Raw genomic sequence first — 20,927 nt, forward strand, 5'->3', positions numbered from 1 at the left:
GGCAGAATGACTTTATGATTCACCAGGTCTGAGCTTGATTTTTAAAAACACATTTTATGGGCAAGCATTAGGTCAGCAGAAACTTCCTTCCCACTTGGCATATTTCATAAATCAGATGCAGAAAACACTTGGAGGCAAGCCCATGCCGGATATTCAGGGCTGTGTCAGGAAGTCAAGGTCACTATCATTACATTCCAAGTCAAGAGCAATGGCCTCTATATGGTCTCAATTCTCAGGGAATGTCCTTACCTGAGGCACAGGATGGAAACTGGCTTTTAAGCAAAATAGAGTATCCCACCTCCCAAAGGAGTCTCCTGCTCCCTTCTGGCATGATGAGACCTGCCTGATGGTAGCCCCAGGATCGAGGATGGCTAACATTTCGCAGGCGCCATGTGCCAGGCGGTGTTCTAAGTGCTTCGTGCATATCCTCATCCCTGAGGTATTTGGGTGAACCACACTTGCTAACTTGCCAAATGCCACATCATGGTCAAATAAGAACCAGAATTCACAGTATAAGGCTCCTGCTGGAACAGTACTAGGTTAAATACTCATGGAGAAAAGGCAATCTAGGAAACAGGTCAGGAGGGAGGCTGGGAAGCTGGGAGGCCATAGGAGGCAGAGGTGATGGTGTTGCCGGGTAGCCCACTCCTGGATCCTCTCCTCCCCATCTGCCTGTCCTAGCTCATCTCAGCTGCTTGCCCTCTCATCCTTTCCTTGGAAAAACATATCGGCTGTTGGGGCCTGGAATACCCCAGCATCAGCCACTCCCCTGTGGCCTGATGTGTATGGCTGTGTCAATGTGTAGTAGGAGGCAAGTGGCTTCCACCCTGGTGCCAAGGTCTATGGAGCCAGCAGACTGGAGAGGACAGTCTGGCTGACGGAGGTGGCCTGCCGTGCAGCTGGAAGCACTTATGTAAGGATCGCAATGCAATGTGGCTGCTTTGCACAGCGTTGCACCTCAGGACGAGCTTCCGAAGGTTGCTAAAATGCAGTTCTGTGAAGTTAGTACTGCAGAGGAAGGTACTATCCAGATCTAGGTGTTCTGACTCAGGGATGCCTTACTCAATTGGCCAGACTTGGAGAGTTACAGCCAGTACATAAGCATAGTCCTTCCACAAGCCATGCTCAAGGGGGTTGATGGATGAACCCAGCCCCCAAGGGAATGCTTAACTACATGGGGACTGTAGTGCTTTGGCTCTGGGTTCTTACGGACTACCGTCACCCACATTTTCAATTCCTTTGAGTTTCAAATATTACAAGAGGCATGGTTTAGAAACGTGACACTGTTAGCTACTTGAGCAGAACTTGGAACAGCAGCTGGATGGCAAACAGTGCCAGATGGAGGCCTTAGGGTAAGAAGCAGCTGAGTGATGAGGGTTAGAAGCAGCACCATTTGGCTGTGTAAGAGGCAGAGGGAGGATGGATCGCAGCTGACCTCTGACCTAGTCTAGGACGGCTGCCCTGCCCTCCAGCTGTGGTGTTGGCAAGAGAGGGTGGGTGGCCGTGTGGTGTCAGGAAAGCCAAGTGGCCAGAAGTCACCAGTCCTCTCTATTTTAAAGGCACAGGTGTTTCTTCTCCAGGTCTTGCCTGGTGAGTCCTTTCCCTTTCTCCTTGAGAATCCTGAGGTTTAAACATGGGAGGAGGTGAAACCCTCCTACATTGCAGGTGGGAACGTTTAATAATGCGGCCACAATTTTCGCTGCCTGACTGCTGCCATCATGGGTCGCATGCATGCTCCTGGGAAGGGCCTGTCCCAGTTGGCTTTGCCCTATCGCCACAGCATCCCCACTTGGCTGAAGTTGACATCTGACGATGTGAAGGAGCAGATTTACAAAGTGGCCAAGAAGGGCCTGACTCCTTCACAAATTGGTGTGATCCTGAGAGAGTCACATAGTGTTGCACAAGTATGTTTTGTGACAGGCAATAAAATCTTCAGAAATCTGAAGTCTAAGGGACTTGCTCCTGATCTCCCTGAAGATCTATACCTTTAATTAAGAAAGCAGTCGCTGTTCAAAAGCATCTTGAGAGGAGCAGAAAGGATAAGGATGCTAAATTCCATCTGATTCTGATAGAGAGCCGGATTCACCACTTGGCTCCATATTACAAGACCAAGCCAGTCCTCCCTCCCAATTGGAAATATGAATCATCTACAGCCTCTGCCCTGGTAGCATAAATTTGTCTATGTACTCAAGCAATAAAATGATTGCTTAACAAGAACAAAAAAAACCAATAATGTAGCCACTGTGAAAAACAGGTTAGTGGTTTCTCAAAACATTAAACATAGAGTTACCATGTGACTCAGCAATTCCACTCCTAGATGGAATTAAAAACATGTCCACACAAAAGCCTAAAGTTCATATCAGCATTATTCGTAATAGCCAAAAAGTGAAACAACCCAAATGTTCATCAGCTGATGAATGGATAAACAAAGTTTGGTATATTCAAATAGTGTAGTATTACTCAGCCATAAAAAAAGAATCAAGTACAGACATATGCCACAATGTGGACAAACCATGAAAACACTATGTTAAATGAAAAAAGTCAGACACGAAAAGCCATGTGTTGTCTGATTCTATTGATATACAATGTCCAGAATAGGCAAATCCATAGAGACAAAAAGTAGGTTAATGGTTGCCAGGAGGTGAGGGAAGGGAGAAATTGGGAGTGACTCCTAATGGGTATGAGGTTTCTTTATGAGATTACAGAAATGTCTGGAATTAAAAATGATGGTTGCATAACATTGTTAATATATTAGAAATCATTGAGTTGTATAATTTAAAATGGTTTTATGTTATATAAATTTTATCTAAATTTTTAAATTGCAAAAACCATGGAAGAAAAAACCACCTTAAAAGATACTTTATTTATTTTTATTTTTTGAGACAGAGTCTCGCTCTATCACCCAGGATGGAGTGCAGTGGCATGATCTCCGCTCACTGCAACCTCCACCTCCCAGGTCCAAGCAATTCTCCTGTCTCAGCTTTCTGAGTAGCTGGGATTACAGGTACGTGCCACCACGCCCAGCTAATTTTTGTATTTTTAGTAGAGGTGGGGTTTTACCATGTTGGCCGGGCTGGCTTCAAACTCCTGACCTCAGGTGATCCGCCCACCTCAGCCCCGCCAAAGTGCTGGGATTGCCTGGCCAACATATACTTTAATAAAAAGTTGTTATAAAAGTAATGCCCAGGCTGGGTGCGGTGGCTCACACCTGTAATCCCAGCCCTTTGGGAGGCCGAGGCGGGTAGATCACCTGAGATCAGGAGTTTGAGACGAGCCTGGCCAACATAGTGAAACCCCATCTCTACCAAAAATACAAAAATTAGCTGGGTATGGTGGCACGCAGGAGAATCACTTGAACCCGGGAGGTGAAGGTTGCAGTGAGCTGAGATCGTGCTTCTGCACTCCCGCCTGGGTGACAGAGCAGGACTCTGTCTCAAAAAAAAAAAAAAAAAAAAGAAAAGATAAAAAGAAGAAAAAAATAATGCCCAGCAAATTTACTTCAGCAATACGTTTGATTTCCAAGAACTGTAATGACAGAAATTTAAAAAAAAAAATGGCTGGAGATTCTTCCAAATCTGAGATATCCATGTTTCCTTTAGAGTTTCATTCTAGTTTCTTCTTTGATTATGCATCCTTGAGAATATTCTTTCTGCTGAGTCTGTTACTTCTCCCATGCAATTAGTTTTCTTTCAATATCTGGTGATCCTTGGGGTCAGTTAATAGCTAGAGCTAAGATGTGTGGGGTGGAAGACTGGCCCAGCCAACTGCTGGGGACTGCTGCTTCCCATCTTGGCATTGTTCTATCATTTTGTAAGAGAAAAATTTCACTTTTTTGAGAGGTGGTTTTTATTGCCTGAAGTGGGCTAGAGATCCCTCTAGCTGGGTTCTATTGTCAGTTTACTCCCATTGACATTAAATCTGGAAATTCCACATTGCTGATGGCACCCCCCACCTCCAGTGTGTTAATGCTATTATTGATTATTGAGCTGTAATAGATCTTTTCAACAGAATTTGAAGAGGGAGGATAAGATATAATCCGACTGAAAAAAATGAGCACTACTTATGCTTTAAACTAAAGCTTTAAAACATATATTCAATTATTTGCAAATACATTCAAAAAATGAATAGTTGATTTCCTATTATCAAATTTGATACAAGTAATTTTCTGATAAAATTGATAATATAAAGATAAAACACTAAGTTTTATCTCATTAAATGTAATCTTGCTAACAAAAATGTTAAGGTCAAATGAATACAGATGTATGAAAGTAAAATGCAGCTCAGATGTTAATACCACTGGCCACTAAAAGGAACCAGGACTCCTTGCAGAAAGGGTTTCCTCGTTCACTTATTTATATTAGCATTGGCTCATGGTTTTATTTTTTTAACTATCAGTGGGTTCTAATCCTTTCCTATTACCTATTTGATGCTCACATTGTCCCAAATTTGGCCAGTGGAGGCCTCTTACAGAAAAGTGGGTAAAGATAAAACACAACCATGAAATTCAAATTTCATTCAACTAAGTAGCTTTACAACTGGTTACAAGAACACCACCTTTAAACGTATCATCCTCCATGTTCAGAAATCTAAATAAAATATCCACTAAATAATACATAAGGAATAAAAGGACAATTCATTTTTTTAAACTGCTAATAACCATTTGCCTTGTACATTATTAGATGTACTTAATGATACTTGAGTGAGGAAGAATCTTTTTTTTTTTTTTTAGGGAATTTGGGTGTATTTGTTACGGCACAAATATAGAAATGGTCAACACTTGTTTCCTAAAGTGTCTTAAAATAAAATCCAGTTTCTTCCCATTTTGAAATACTAATGACAGCTGGTAGTTTTCATATATGAGTGCATTTCAACTTTGCAACCACTGTGAGGAAGCTAAAGTCCAGATAATTTAAACCTTCAAGACCAAAGACCCAAGTAAGTGGTTGCGCAACTACTGAACACTATCAGATCTCTTTGTACATTTTCCCCAGAGGAATCAGATAACTTTCTGATTTTGATTTAAAAAGAAATTAACTTTCAACCATATTGAAATCAAGGGGTCTTACCTCTCAAAGTACAAAAATCTGAGCATTTTTAAAGACCAAAAGTCTTGTGTGCAAGGTGTCTAAAGACGCAGATACCCTCCTCTTCCAAAGTCAACTATTAAAGCCTGAGTCATTCTTCTATAGGTAACAGTTAATTCCAAAATGAGCTTTGAAGACAAAGCAAGAAAATGGTTTCCTGGTGCTGTAAAGACCATCTGTTGCCAGGTGGACCTTTCAAACGGAGACGCAGAGGGGCGCCCATCTGCTCTGCTGCCCAAGCCCAGGTGAACCTCTGGGTGGAATAAGAGCCGAGGACTTTAGACCAAGCCCCTCCCCTCAAAACCCCAAGCCGGGGCCGGGCGCGGCGGCTCACGCCTGTAATCCCAGCACTTTGGGAGGCTGAGGCGGGCGGATCACGAGGTCAGGAGATCAAGACCATCCTGGCTAACATGGTGAAACCCCGTTTCTACTAAAAATACAAAAAAATTAGCCGGGCTTGGTGGCGGGCGCCTGTGGTCCTAGCTATTTGGGAGGCTGAGGCAGAAGAATGGCGTGAACCCAGGAGGCGGAGCTTGCAGTGAGCCGAGATTGTGCCACTGCACTCCAGCCTGGGTGACAGAGCGAGACTCCATCTCAAAAAAAAAAAAAAAAAAAACCCAACCCAAAGCCTTTCCTTTGTCCTCGCTTTTTGCCGACTTCTGCCTATCTGATTACTGTATGGAACTGGGCACCACTGAGCTCGTGTGCTACATTTTTAATCTCTGGTGACCTGAATATTATATACCTCTCTCCCTAAAAAGAATCTTTGATTTTTGTTTTTAACTCTTGCATGACTTATTTCTTAGAATTAATCTTTTTCTGTAGGAAAGCAGCACTGACAAGAAGTAAAAAGTCTCTGTACTGTACCCACAAATAAACAGGCAGATAGCTTATAGCAGCTCACCAGGACAAATGTGATCGTTGTAAGAAAAGAAGATATGAGTTCATGGGACCACCAGAAAAAGGGAAATTTGGGTGTCCTTATAGTTTATCATTCTAACAGGGCAAAATCAGGGCGCATGATCACCCTGGGCATACCTTACATTGTACAGCGATTCCCAAAACTCTATCAGGTGAATCAAAGGAGTATTAGAGGCTCATTCTACAAACAAGGCGGGCGATATTCAGAGACGGGAAGTCTCTTGCCCAAAACTGACGAGCGGTAAGAACAACAATGGTCTCAGGTAACACTTATTTAGCACTTGTTATAGGCCTGGCTCTGGATTGCAAGACAAACTCATGTTATAACTTTTTGTTTTTGTTTTTGTTTTGTTTTTTGAGACGGAGCCTCGCTCTGTCGCCAGGCTGGAGTGCAACGGCCCAATCTCGGCTCACTGCAACCTCCGCCGCCCAGGTTCAAGCGATTCTCCTGCCTCAGCCTCCAGAGTAGCCGGGACTAGAGGTGCCCGCCACCACGCCAGCTAATTTTTGTATTTTTTGTAGAGATAGGGTTTCACCATGTTGCCCAGGATGGTCTCGATCTCTTGGTCTCGTGATCTGCCTGCCTCAGCCTCCCAAAGTGCTGGGATAAATATTAATAGGCATTTACTTTCCCGATGAGGTTACAGAAGTTAAGGAAGGCTAAATAATGTGGTATTGTGATTTATATATGTAGCTGTCTCTCTAATTTGGTCTTGAGGTCTCTCTTTGGAGGGGGTCAGAAACCAGCCAATCTCCAGGAGAGCTGTGGCCAGGGGGAAGGGTAGGTTCTAGGGTGTCAGTCAGGTGAGGCACAAGGAGGAGGCGAAACCAAAACGCAGGAACAGAAATCTCTTACTTACACATCCCAGAGAGGTCCGGCGAGCGGAGGGAGCCCGAGGGGAAGTCTGGAGGCCATGGGGAGCCAGAGAGCAGAGGAAGGGCCTGGAGCTTTGTCCTGGGGCTTTCCCGTGGGGGTGTGGCTTGGCTGATACAACAAGAACACGTGCAAAGCAGAGCTTATTTACAGGAGTCTGGTGTTGGCCATTAGGTTTGATCGTGGTCAGCAGCTGTGTGATGTGTGGGTTCTGGGTCAGTGGGATGAAGAACAAATGGGCCGCATTACAAACAACCACTCAGGGAGGGGAAGTGTTACCCAGACCAGAGGTGATACAGTGAGACTGGGCTTCAGACAACTTAGGTCAGGCCTGAAAATGGATGCTGAGGCAGCCACTGTATTAAAACAATTTATGACATTTGGCCAATGTCATTCAGTTAAAAAGTGGCAAGGCTGAGATGAGAACAGGCAGGGTCAGGAGGCCAGCCATGTCTTCTTAGTTTGCTTTCAGCATGTCATCTTGTGACTGGAACCCAGAGGGGAACCTCTGGGTAAGAACCAGGCAGACGCAGAGTCATGGCTGAGGGCCGGGCGGTGACTCATGCTTGTAATCCCAGCACCTTGAGAAGCTAAGGCAGGAGGATTGCCTGAGCCCAGGGGTTTGAAACCAGCCTGGGCAACATAGTGAGACCTCGTCTCTACAAAAGAAAAATTAAAAAATTAGCTGGATGTGGCTGTGCCTGTGGTCCCAGCTCCTCAGGAGGCCAAAGCAGGAGGATTCCTTAAGCCCAGGAGGTCAAGGCTGCATTGAGCTGTGATCCTACCATTGCACTCCAGCCTAGGTGACAGAGCAAGATCCTGTCTCAAAAAGAAAAACAAAAGCAAAAAACAGTGTCATGGCTAAAACAATTGTCTTGGAAATCAGATGATTTTGGTTCAAGAACTGTCCTCTTGCCAACTACATGTCTTCTGGCAAGTTACTCAACCTCTGGGTCTCAGTTTCCTCAAATAAGTAGAACTCAGCATAGAGTCAATGATGAATAAATATTAATTAACCATCATAAGTTACTGATCCTCATGAAAGGAGGCAGGAATACACAGAGCAGAGATAAAGGTAAAGGAGGGAAACAGAAAGGAAAAATCATGTATACTTTGAATAATCTTTTATTTCCAATTAACTATGAAACAAACAGTTCAGAAAAATTCCAAGTTGATTTTGCAAATTTTTTTTTTCTTTTGTATTTTTAGTAGAGATGGGGTTTTGCCACATTGGCCAGGCTGGTCTCGAACTCCTGACCTCATGATCCGCCCGCCCCGGCCTCCCAAAGTGCTGGGATTACAGGCGTGAGACACCACACCCAACCTGATTTTGCAAATTTTCAAATCAGAAAACAGAACCTCAAGGAATAAAACAGGAGCAAAGGCAGTTTCTCCCCTTTCATGCTCACTGGAAAGAACTTTGCAATAACTAGCTTATTAGGCCTTGAAATGGCTCATTAATTAATGCTGATTCTTTAAAAATAAAATTTTCAGTGACTTGGCATTCAGATCACATCCAAAGTTAAGATAAATTCCCAAACCCTGAGGTGATGAGATTTCACTTCCACGCCACATGCCCCAGATGTTCCCTGTGTACTGTGTTTTAATGGCAGCCAAGCTGATGGACTTGCCCTCCTCTTCCTCATCTTAAGGATGGCGTGGTGGATAATTAGCACTCAGCCCCTGCTCTCTCAGTTCCTCTTTTCTCCTCAGACCTCTAATGCCTGGCTCATCCTGGCTCTCAGATGAGAACTTTGCTTCTTATTTCACAGAGAAAATGAAAACCATCTGAACAGAACGTCCACACCCTCTCTCTTCTACATCTCCCAATACCTTGCATCTGTGTCCATATGCAGTTATCCCTCTGTATTTGCAGGGGATGGGTTCCAGGACCCCTCAAAATACCCCAACCAGACATATTCAAGTTCCACAGTGAGCCCTACAGAAACCAGTGTAGACGAAAGATCAGCCTTTCAGGTTTTACATCCCTTGAATACCGTATTTTCCATCAGCAATTGGTTGAAAAAATCTGCCTGTAAGTGGATCCACACAGTTCAAACCTGTGTTGTTCAAGGGTCAACTGTACTTGGCCTCTGTCGTCTTATTGTGGATGAACCTTCAAGGCTCCTCCTCCTCACAGCACTAGATCTCCTCTCCTCTGCTGCCTGCATCATCAAATGCTCCATCTTTTGCATCACTTCCATCTGCATTCATGAATGCTATTAATTCTCCCTGAAAACAAAACAAAACAAAAAACCCTCTTGGCTGGGTGCAGTGTCTTGCGTCTGTAATCCCAGCACTTTGGGAGGCCAAGGCAGGTGGATCACTTGAGCCCAGGAGTTTGAGGCCAGCCTGGGCAACAAAATGAGACCCTTGTCTCTACAAAAAAATACAAAAATTAGCTGGGCATGGTGGCGGGAGCCTGTAATCCCAGCTACTCGGGATGCTGAGGCACGAGAATCCCTTGAGCGTGGGAGGCGGAGGTTGCAGTGAGCTGAGATTGCGCCACTGCACTCCAGCCTGGGCAATAGAGTGAGACCCCTTCTCAAAAAACAAACAAAAAACTGCATAATGAGTACATGTAGGTTCATTTTATTTTTCCCTCTATTCTTTTGTATGCTGGAAAATGTACATGAAAAAAGGTTTTAAAAATCATCTCAATTTTATTTCCTCTCCAGCGATTACATTCTTTCTTTCCTTCTATAATAATGATCCTTGAAATTGTTTCTCTACATGCTGACTCTGATTTTTCTCCTCCCATACTCTCTTGAACCCACTTCATTCAGGCTTTCCCCCGCTACCATTCCAGCAAAATTGCTTTTCTTAAGATCATGAATGACCTCCACATTGTTAAATCCAATGGTTATTTCTCAGTCCTTATCTTACATGACCCCTCAACTAAACTGGATAGTTATCATTCCTTCCACCCTAAACACTTTCTTCACCTCACTTCCAGGATGGCAGCCTGGCAGGGAACTTGTAGTTGTCAACAGTATTAATGTTATTCTTACCTCCTTAACTCCATCAAGTAAATAATTACTTCTGAAACCCAGACTGTAGATTTGATTCCCATCCTGGTGTTAGTTTTGTACAAAGAAAGGATGTGTTCCCAGGCAGAATGCAAATGTTGGCAGTGGGTCACAGGAGTGAGGCTGAGTCATAACCATTAGTAAGACAGCTCAGAAATCAGGGCCAGTTCATGACAGGTCTGCATGATCAGTAGGAAAGGATGTTCCTGTGACCATCTGAACAGGGGCCCACAGCAGCCCCAAGAGAGCTGCTTGCTTAGAAGCGGAAATGGGAGTATATGATTTTTTTTTTTTTTGAGACAGAGTCTCACTCTGTTGCCCAGGCTGCAGTGCTGTGGTGTGCTCACGGCTCACTGCAGCCTCAACCTCCTTGGGCTCAAGTGATCCTTCAACCTCAGCCCCCTGAGTAGCTGGGACTACAGGTATGTGCCACCACTCCTAGCTGGTTTCTTTTTTTTTTTTTGGAGACAGAATCTCCTCTGTCACCCAGGCTGGAGGGCAGTGGCACGATCTCAGCTCAGTGCAGCCTCAACTTCCTGAGCTCAAGCGATCTCCCACCTCAGCCTCCCAAGTAGCTGGGACCACAGTCATGCGCCACCATGCCCAGCTAATTTTTGAATTTTTGTAAAGATAGGGTTTTACCATGTTGCCCAGGCTGGTCTCAAATTCCTGAGCACAAGTGATCCACCTTGCTCGGCCTCCCAAAGTGCTAGGACTATAGGCATGAACTACCACGCCTAGCCACCCAGCTAATTTTTCTTTTTCTTTCTTTCTTTCTTTTTTTTTTTTCTGGTAGAGATGGGGTTTCACTATGTTGCCCAGGATGGTCTCAATCAAACCCCTGGGGCTCAAATGATCCTCCTGCCTCGGCCTCCCAAAGTGCTAGGATTACAGGCATAAGCCACCTCACCCAGCCTGGGAGTGTATAATTAGCACGGGTGCTCAGATTCATTCCATAGGTCCCTTCCTCCATTCCATACCAGACACTGCTAGGCACTGGGTATACAAATGCAGTAAATAGGACACAGTGCTGCCCTCAAGGACGTTATGGTTCACATGGGGTGAGACAAGTCAAGAGCTACAGTCTGAGCCATGAATGAGCACACAGTACAGGATGTTGTGCAGGACAGGGTCCTCCCAAGGGGACTTCTAGAAGAGAAGATTTGAATAGCAAGCAGGATTCAGCTGCAAAACTAATGCAGTAGGTAGAAAGGCAGATGGAAGCAGGGAAGAGACGGAATCTTGCTCTGTCGCCCAGGCTGGAGTGCAGTTGTGCAATCTCGGCTTACTGCAACCTCCGCCTCCCAGCCTGGAGGAGGAGAAGGCACAGCATGTGGTGGGGTGGTTTGTGCATAGCAGGATGTAAGACCAGAAATTTGAATAAGGGTGAGAGTTGAGGGGAGGGAACTTAGAGGATGGGTCAATAGGGGCAGCAAACCACCATGCGCACGTATACCTATGTAACAAGCCTGCACAGTCTGCACATGTATCCCCTTTTTTTTTTTTTTTAGAATAAACAGTTGAATAAAATATTGATCACATAGGCCCTTGTGAATTAATTTCAGCAATTTGAACTATATCTGAAAGTTGGGGGTCACCATTACAGGACTTAAAATTGGGAAGCTTGAGCCGGGCACGGTGGCTTACACCTGTAATCCCAGCACTTTGGGAGTCCAAGGTAGGTGGATCACCTGAGGTCAGGAGTTCGAGACCAGCCTGGCCAACATGGTGAAACCCTGTCTCTACTAAAAATACAAAAAGTGAGCCAGGCGTGGGGGTGCACACCTGTAATCCCAGCTACTCGGGAGGCTGAGGCGAGAGAATCACTTGAACCTTGGAGGTGGAGGTTGCAGTGAGCTGAGATCGCACCACTGTACGCCAGCTTGGGAGACAGAGTGAGACTCCATTTCAATAAATAAAATAAATAAATAAATAAAAATTTTAAAAAGCATGCATAAAGCAATTAGGAATATGTTATGAACTAATGATTAATGTGATTTTTGTGCACCTGTGGGCCATTAACAATAATGAAGGTTGTTACTAAGGTCATTAGTAAGTATTTGAACACCGAGGATACTAGAGGGAGAATGGAAGACATTTTGATTAATAGAGAAAAAGAATATGTCCTGGGAATGATCAGGTGCTGGTGGGGAAAAACAGCAGGGAGATGAGGGAGGCAGGTCCAGAAGGATTCCAAAGTTATAGGGAAAGTATAACTGGAAAAAAAAATGAGTGAAGCAAAACAGCATTTACCTGGAAGTGCTAGAAGGCAGGAATGCAGGAAAAACTTGAGAGAAGACAACAGTTTTCAAAGTAGACAAACAGTCATGTTTCAGGCCAAAAGTCTCTGAGCTCCAAGACTTCACGACTGCCACCCCTTGAGAACTGCTATTGAAGTGGACAGACCTGTGATTTCCAGGCTGATGGGTAATGGTATCTCAGGGTGTAAGAATCTGTATCTTGAGAGAATTGAAATTGTCCTAGCAATCAGCATTGCATCATGCTAATCATCCTTCCTCTTATGAGCCAAGAATATTTAGCTTGTGGAACAAGCATCCACACGCCAGAAAACAATGACGTGATTATCACGTCAGAAAAATAACTCCCTCTTGCAGCCATTCTAGTCAAAACCATTCCCTGAGCCTGGCAAGCCTCACCACTGTGCCATCGGCTCAGCACACTGTTAGGAGATGGGTTCTTGCTGCAGGATAAACCCACGTATGTCTAGAGGGAGTCTAGGTTGAACTGTGGTCTGGGCCAGGCTTCCATGTCTTCTTCCTCTTCAAATGCTAAAGTGAAAAAGAATGCCAGAAGAAAAGGTGGCCAACAATAGACCAGCGACTGAGGGAATTCCTGGTACATAGAGAACGTTATCACTACCCTTCATGAATCTATGCAATTATCTAAGAAAAAGAAAGTTTAAGTGTTGAAAAAGAAACAGCACTAATGATAGTTCTAAATAGCCAGTTTAGAATCTACATTAAGTTTCTTTTTATGGCATCCATAACCGAATAATAAATGTAATAGGGAAAAATTGATAATCGGATTTGGGACTGAATTGAGTTTCACTTTCAACAACAAAGTAGAAAAGGAAATCTGAGTCCCAAGTAGCTTTAGGCACAGCCAAATTGTGAGATTTAAGTAATGTCACCAGAACTGTTTCTCCACACCCCATCCCGCCTCCGAATTTTAGACTCTATCCTGTGCGGTGTTCTCCCCCAGGCAGATTCCCTCCATACTCCAGTGGAAAAGAAATGTCACCTGATAGTGTTTACAGGAACTCTAACATCGACTCCTGCCAGCTTTGCTTAGGGGTCGGCTCTCTAGGCCAGATCTGGGTCATAGTCCCGATCTTGGGGTGGAATGAAGTGAGGAGTCAACCCCACCAGAGCCACATGGTCTAAGAACAGAGGATGGGTAGGTTCCCACAGGAAAACTGAGCTGTCATCACAAGAGGACATGGCTTTGGGGAAGGCAGACATCCTCTACAGAGTCCATTCCCAATAGCGACAGAAGCCAAAGAGCTGGAAAACATCTATATAGAACCTATATAGAGAAAACCATAAGAGACCTGAATAAATGGAGCAGGAGTTTATGTTCTTAGAAGGGAAGGCAATATTAGGCCGGGTGTGGTGGCTCATGCCTGTAATTCCAGCACTTTGGGAGGCCGAGGCGGGCGGATCGCTTGAGCTCAGGAGCTCAAGACCAGCCTGGGCAACACGGTGAAACTCCGTCTCAAAAAACAAAACACAACAACAACAAAAATAGGGAAGACAATATTGTAAAGATACTATATATTTCTAAATTGATCCATTTTCATTCTGTCACCTAGTCTGGAGTGCCATGGTGTGATCTCGGCTCACTGCAACCTCAACCTCCTGGGCTCAAACAATTCTCCTGCCTTAGCCTCCTCAGTAGCTGGGACTACGGGTGTGCACCACCATGCCTGGCTAATTTTTGGGTTTTTGTTCCTCCTTTATTCTGTTTTTTCTTCAGACCAGACTGGCTAATTTAAAAATTTTTTTCCTAAAGACAGTTTCACGATCTTGCCCAGTCTGGTCTCAAACTCCTGGACTCAAGTGATCCCACAGCCTTGGACTCCGAAAGTGCTGGGATTATAGGTGTGAACTACCACACTTGACCTGAATGGATTCTTTGAGATGGAATCCTGCTCTATCGCCCAGGCTGGAGTGCAGTGGTGCAATCTTGGCTCACTGCAACCTTTGCCTCCCAGGTTCAAGCAATTCTCCTTCCTCAGCCTCTGGAGTAGCTGGGATCACAGGTGCGTGCCACCATGCCTAGCTAATTTTTGTATTTTTAGTAGAGATGGGGTTCTGCCATGTTGGCCAGGCTGGTCTTGAACTCTTGACCTCAAGTGATCCGCCCACCTCAGCCCCTCAAAGTGCTGGGATTCCAGGCCACTGAGCCGGGTCCCTGAAGGGATTTTTAATAAGCTGATTTTTAAAAAATTCACCTTACACTACTAAAAGAGCCAAGTATTTTTCTGAAGAAGAGCGGAAGGGATTAGACTCATCCCATCAGATATTCAAATGTACTGGGAACACATAGCAGTTGAGAGAGTGCTATTAGTAGATGAAAAGATGTCAATAGAACAGAATAGAGCATGTATTCAAATCAGCAGGGGAAAAAAGTACTGTCAATGAATAATGCTGAAATATCTACCCCAGCTCTTCAAGAAATGAGCCCTACTTCATATTACACTAAAAGAAATTTAGAATGGATTCGTGACAAAGGACATAGTATACTTTTTATACTCTTGGAATAAGGAGATTCCTCAAGAAGGCCCCAAACCCTGAAGCCATAAAGGCAAACATTTAGAGTGATCTAGCCAGGCACGGTGGCTCATGCCTGTAACTCCAGATCTTTGGGAAGCTGAGGGGGTCAGATCACTTGAGGTCAGGAGTTTGAGACCAGCTTGGCCAATGTGGTGAAACCCCATCTCTACTAAAGATGCAAACATTAGCTGGGCATGGCGGCGGACACCCATAATCCCAACTACTCGGGAGGCTGAGGCACAAGAATCACTTGAACCCGGGAGGCAGAAGTTGCAGTGAGCTGAGATCTTGCCACTGCACTCCAGCCTGGGCAACAGAGCAAGTTAAAAAAAAACAACAACAACAACAACACTGCCAAGAGTGAAGAACTAAGCACTCTCATGCCCTGATGTAAGTTTGGACTGGTTGAGCCTATTTTGAGTAATAACTTGCGAGTAGCCAAATTTTAATACATATCCATTGGGACTAGATTCTCTATATTCTCATTCTAAGATTCTTTTACCAATGTAATTGTATGTGTGCAAGGCTATGCACAAAAAATTCCATGCAATGTTTCTAGTAGCCCCAAAAGGAGAAACACCCTGAAATACACAGCAGTGAAAAGGTAATTAAATCAGCATATCCTGTGATAATGAAGAATGCACTGCAACAGTCCAAACAGTGAGGCAGAGCTGCATGTTCTGGAGAGAAAGACCTCATAAGATTAAGTCAAAAGAGCAGATCCAGTTAAGTTTTATAAAATGCAAGTATAATAATGAACAGAAAGGCCTGCAGGGAATCACGCTGTTAACCACCTTGCAGGTGGGTGATAGTTTGCAGAATGGAAGCGGGAGAGGAAGGAGGGACTTTGAGCTTGTGTGTTAAGTGTTGGGGGAAAAAAAAGTCAAGCACTGTTACATGTATATTTAAGGAGACAATAAAAACAAATTGTCCTCAATTCTACTTACTCCTAAGAATGAACGCTTATTGAATTAGGAAAGACAACTAAGTTTTTTCTTAAAATGTACAAATTTATTAAATCTTTGAAGTTAACAATTTGTTGAAGAAATTAGTATGTTAACTATAAAAACCTAGAAGTCCCAGGAATTAGATTTCAAAGGATTTGGTTTCAAAGAATTCCTTATAAGCGATTTTAACATTACATTCTTTGTTAAAAACTGGGACTTTTTCTACTTTGGGGATTATTTTGCCCAGCTGTGGCCATGATTAAAATTAGACAGCAGCACATGAAGTTGTGGAGAGATGAGAGGTTCGCACTCTTATCCAAGTTTTAGCAAATAGCACCGTATTTCCCATTTAATGGAATGCAGTTTCTTCTGCAATTCTTTGGCATAATGAGGCTCTAGACTCCCCATTTCTTTCACTCAAGGAAGAGCCATTTGCATTCTTGTCCTCACACCTGAGTACTTGTCACAAGTTAAAACACTGGCCAAATCACCACGTCAGGACTCCTTGTATGCGTTCAGGTAAAAACGTCTGGGGTGGGGGAAGGTGCTTTCCCTCAGTTCTTGTTCTCACACATCTGTCATTTAGTTGGTCACAGTTGGGCAGGTAGAAGCGGGTTAAAAGTTTTAAAACTCATAATAATCGTGTCCAGAGATAAATGAAGGCTGTTGTTAACAAGCATGACAGAAAAGCCTGGACCAGCTGTTTTCTCCAAAAAGCCAGCGGAAGGGGGGTCCTGAAGAAGTGACAAAAGCCATCCTACAGTGGGGAGAGAGAAAAGTTAGATCGCCTCATGATGCTGAGAACCTCACTCAAAACACGCAGGAACTTCCAGATTAAACAGCAAAGTAAAGTTTGGATTTAAAAAGTAAAAGGAAAGGAAATTCTGACCAATACACATCCAGTAATGAGGAGCCCGTGAGGAGTGAGGATTGGTAAGTCTAACAGAGTGAACAGAAGCAACCATTTAACTTTGTCACTTGGTGCAGGAACACTCATATCTTGACTCAAAACCAAGAGGAAGGCAGCTTATTATGCTCTTTTCTGAGCAAAGAAGAGATGCCCTTTGGGAAACTGTCAAGTCACTAGATGGAAAAGTTATCACCTGAGACTACAGCAAGCACCAACCCCATTTAGGAAGGGAATTGAACTCCAGGCTGTGGCATTTTAACTGCAATGGGCAGAGACAAGGGTGAACGATGTTTATCCAATTTGAGAATTTCAGCTTTTTTTTTTTGAGACAGAGTTTCGCTCTTGGTGCCCAGGCTGGAGTGCAATGGCAAGATCTCAACTCACTGCAATCTCCACCTCCTGGGTTCAAGCGATTCTCCTGGCTCAGCCTCCCTAGTAGTTGGGATTACATGCACCCGCCACCATGCTCGGCTAATTTTGTATTTTTAGTAGAGAGGGGGTTTCACCATGTTGGTCAGGCTAGTCTTGAACTCCTGGGCTCAGGTGATCCACCTGCCTTGGCCTCCCAAAGTGCTGGGATTACAGGTGCGAGCCACTGCACCCAGCCAAGAATTTCAGCTCCTTGGTGTTAAGAGATTATTCTTTAGTCAACAGTGATTAGCCAAAAACAAAAAAAAAGCCTTCAATGGCCCCTTTCCAATTCTAATCTCTTCTTCAGGTACAGAGAGCCCCAAGGGGCCAGATGCCGTGTTGAGACAGGGCTCAGGTGAGGCTCCTAGACACGCAGCTGAAGGGAGTTCACCGGCCCAGAGGGTTGAAGACCAACACTAACATTATGAACAAGGCAAGAGTTCATGCTAACACACCTCCCACTCCCTTTCCCTTCTCAGATAGAACCCAACTTGTCACTATAGAAAGTCTAAATGGGGGCCAGGTGAGGTGGCTCACGCCTGTAATCCCAGCACTTTGGGAGGCTGAGGCAGACAGATCACAAGGTCAAGAGATCGAGATCCTGGCCAACATGGTGAAAGCCCATCTCTACTGAAAACACACACACACACACACACAGCCAGGTGTGGTGGGGTGCGCCTGTAGTCCCAGCTACTCCGGAGGCTGAGACAGGAGAATCCTTGAACCCGGGAGGCAGAGGTTGCAGTGAGCTGGGATCCACCACTGCACTCCAGCCTGGCCACAGGGCGAGACTCCGCCTCAAAGAAAAAAAGAAAAAAAAAAAAAAAAGAAAAAGGTCTAAATGGAAACTGCCCCCAGGAGGCTACATTTCGGATCAAAAAACTTGCCAGTTTTAATAGTTTGGCTATAGGTATCTGATAACACGGGCCACTTCAGTCATTGAATCAATGCCAATAAGGTGGTGGGGAAAGAAATGGGGTCTAGCTCAGAGCCCCAGAGGCATGCGGTGGGCTCACCTCCAGGTGGCTTTCCTTGATCATCAGCTGCAGGGCAAGGGCCTGTCCCTCTAACCTTGACCACAGAGATGAAGGCTTGCAGCTGAAAGCCAGGGGCCTAGAACGTTCTCACCGAGGACTGGGTGCAGTGGACTAGAAGTTAAGGAACCTTGGGTCAGCACCACCACTGGGCGACCACCACACTCCACAATCTCTCTGGCCAGGCTGAGAGGCCTGGGGGTTGTGATCAATGGGTCTGAGTCTCTCCAAAGGCGCATTTAATAGGCAAAGGAGAAAAACATCCCACCTGGCCGGGCCCCGCCATTGCTGACTTCACTGGTTGGGGATTTCTATAGGAGCAAAGCGTTCAGACCTAACGTAGGTGCCCCCCTTAAAGCCCCCGACGGCTAAGGTCAGGGCAAGGTCCAAGTGAGCAGACCTAAGCCTGCGCAGCTGCTTCGGAACGGTTCATAGCCGTCTAACAAGGCCGATTTCTGCAGGCCTTTCTGCCAGGGGAGGAGAAACCCCAAACTTCACACCGAACGTTCTAGGCCCGCTGAAACGAGCCTTTCTGCTTTCACGAAACCTCGTTCCAGGGGCCTGGCGCGGTGGGTTCCTCATCGTGCCAGCCTCGTGGGCGCTTCCCGGCTGCCCGTCCCGCCCCGTGTCCCGGTGTCCGCCGCGTGCTCACCCAGCCGCCCTGAGCCTGCAGCCAGGCGCGGTGCTGCCCCACGAGCCGCGAGCTCAGCAAGGCCACCAGGCGCTGGCAGTCCCGGGCGACGTCGCCCTCCTGCTCCTTTAGCCGCGGCTGGAAGCCCCACTTCTTCCACCGGGCGGTCACCAGCGGCCCTCTCTCCAGCAGCGTCCCTGCGAAGGTCACGAGCGTCACCACTCTGCCCCAGGTGGGGCTGGGGCTGTCGGAGAGCACGGAATCCGCCATCAGCGCCACCAGTTCGACGCGGTTCCCGGGGTAGCCGAGGTAGGCGGAGAAGAAGGACCGGTGGAGCTGCCGTAACCTGGCGGCCGCGGAGCGCAGCACGGCGGCCTCGGGCGTGGACGGCGTCGGCTCTGGGGTGCCGGGTTCCCGGGCGCAGCACCCCAGGTAGTCGGCCAGCAGCCGCTCGGTGCGCTCCCTCAGCAGGTCGGCCGTGATAGTGCGCTCCCGCAACTGGTCAACCATGGTCCGGCCTCTGCTGGGAGCCCGGGCCTTCGCTGGTTTTCTTGGCCCGGCCGCGCCTCCCCCAGGGTAGGGCTGCCGTGCCCCGCCCCGGCCCCCGGCCCCCGGCCCCAGGCCCCAGGCCCCAGGTATATTGTTTTTCAGGATTGAGAGAAGAGCCTTTGATGGGAATCCCACCTGCACCTGTTCCAGTCCCCAAGGCAAGGCCTGGTGGTGCGCACGTGTTTGCGTAGCAATCAGGTGCTCTGTGAGACTCTGGGGTTATTGAGCTCCAGTGGCGCGATCTCGGTTCACTGCAAGCTCCGCCTCCCAGGTTCACGCCGTTCTCCTGCCTCAGCCTCCCGAGTAGCTGGGACTACAGCCCGCCACCATACCCGGCTAATTTTTTTGTATTGTTTAGTGGAAACGGGGTTTCACCGTGTTAGCCAGGATGGTCTCGGTCTCCTGACCTCGTGATCCGCCCGCCTCGGCCTCCCAAAGTGCTGGGATTATAGGCGTGAGCCACCGCGCCCAGCTATCTAATATTTATATTAAACTTTCTCAGTTCATATTACTCCGTGGCTTCTTTCTCCTGATTGAATCCAGACTGATGCAGAATGGATACTAGGAGTGATATTTCTGGGGGTTCAGGGGTCTGGAGCATGTTGAAATAGCCCTCCCAGGGTGAAAGATGAGTTGCTGCATCTTGCATCACTACAAAAGAGGCATGGCACTTGGCAGCTGTCTTAGTCTGTCCAGGCTGCTATAGCAGAATGCCATAGACTGGGTGGCTTATAAATAAAGGCATTTATTTCTCACAGTTTTGTTAGCTAAAAAGTCCAAGATTGAGGCCCTGGCAGGTTCTGTGTCTTGTAAGGACCTGCTTCCTGGTTCATAGATAGCAGGCTTCTTACTGTGTCCTCACATTGCAGTAGGTGTGAAGTAGCTTTCCGGGGTCTCTTTTATAAGGACAATAATCTCATTCATAAGGGCTCCACCTTTGTGATCTAATACCTCCCAAAGGCCCCATCTCTGAATACCATCACACTGGGGGGTTAGGATTTCAACATATGAATTTTGGGGGGACACAGCCTAGGACAGTAAGCCATTTTGGACTTCAAAGGCAACATATACTGTGTTTGTGCTATTTCAACCCAATTGACAGGCTGGTGGATTGAGGAGCAGAATAAGAGAACACTCTGCAGAAGGTTCAGGCTGCAGTAAAGCTGCCCTACCACTTGGGTCTTGTGATCCAACAGATCCAGTGGGACTTTGTCCAACAGGGATGCTGTATGGAGCCTCTGGCAAGCACTAACAGGAGAGAGTACAGACCTCTAGTATTCTAAAGTAAATCTAGAACCTCTTCTGGAGATAACTACTCTCCTTTTGAGAAGCGGGTTCTGCCTTGCTACTAGGCCTTGATAGAGTAGCATGCCTGACCATGAAGCCTGAGCTCCCATCATGAACTGGATGTCATCTGACCAACGTAGCCATAAAATTGGATGTATACAGCAGCCACCTATCATCAAATGGAAATGGCGTATTAGAAACAGCCCAGGCAGGTTCAGAAGGTGTAAGTAAATTGTATGAGCAGGCGGCTCAGACTCTTCCAACATCAACTCCTGTTGCTTTGCCTCCTCTCCCTCATTCTACACCTATGACTTCTTAGGATGCTGCCTATGTCCAGTTGACTGAGGGAGAAAAACCTCCAGCCTGGATTATAGATGGGTCTATATGATGTGCTGGTACCACATGAAAGAGAACAGCTGCAGCATTCACTCACACTCACTCAGGGGTGACTGTG

At 46.1% G+C, this 20,927-nt stretch overlaps 1 protein-coding gene and 1 pseudogene across 2 annotated transcripts; one reads left to right on the top strand and one right to left on the bottom strand.

The window, feature by feature from the left end:
* The first annotated feature begins 1,718 nt into the window (after positions 1-1,718).
* On the top strand, positions 1,719-2,206 carry LOC100446395 (small ribosomal subunit protein uS15-like; annotated as a pseudogene).
* Positions 2,207-15,703: 13,497 nt separating this feature from the next.
* BCL2L10 (BCL2 like 10) lies at positions 15,704-19,196 on the bottom strand. Of its 2 annotated transcripts, none has more exons than XM_002825465.4 (2): positions 18,659-19,196; positions 15,704-16,408 (listed from the first exon to the last, which is right to left on the bottom strand). In XM_002825465.4, exons 1-2 carry the CDS (start codon positions 19,145-19,147, stop codon positions 16,283-16,285), a joined length of 615 nt encoding a protein of 204 aa, XP_002825511.3. In that variant the 5' UTR covers positions 19,148-19,196; the 3' UTR covers positions 15,704-16,282. The 2 variants fall into 2 exon arrangements, with proteins under 2 accessions (XP_002825511.3, XP_024088542.2); XM_024232774.2 differs by having other exon boundaries at positions 15,894-16,409; positions 18,590-19,147.
* Between the last annotated feature and the right edge of the window lie 1,731 nt (positions 19,197-20,927).

This window comes from Pongo abelii, chromosome 16 (genome assembly GCF_028885655.2).
Source record: "Pongo abelii isolate AG06213 chromosome 16, NHGRI_mPonAbe1-v2.0_pri, whole genome shotgun sequence".
NCBI lineage: Eukaryota > Metazoa > Chordata > Mammalia > Primates > Hominidae > Pongo > Pongo abelii.

Excerpts from the sequence above, each read along its gene's own strand:
- BCL2L10 (XM_024232774.2), bottom strand. The coding sequence starts at position 19,147 with ATGGTTGACCAGTTGCGGGAGCGCACTATCACGGCCGACCTGCTGAGG. Across the intron at positions 16,410-18,589 it reads AGCGCCCACGAGGCTGGCAC|GGATGGCTTTTGTCACTTCT; the intron begins GATGAGGAACCC and ends CTCCCCACTGTA.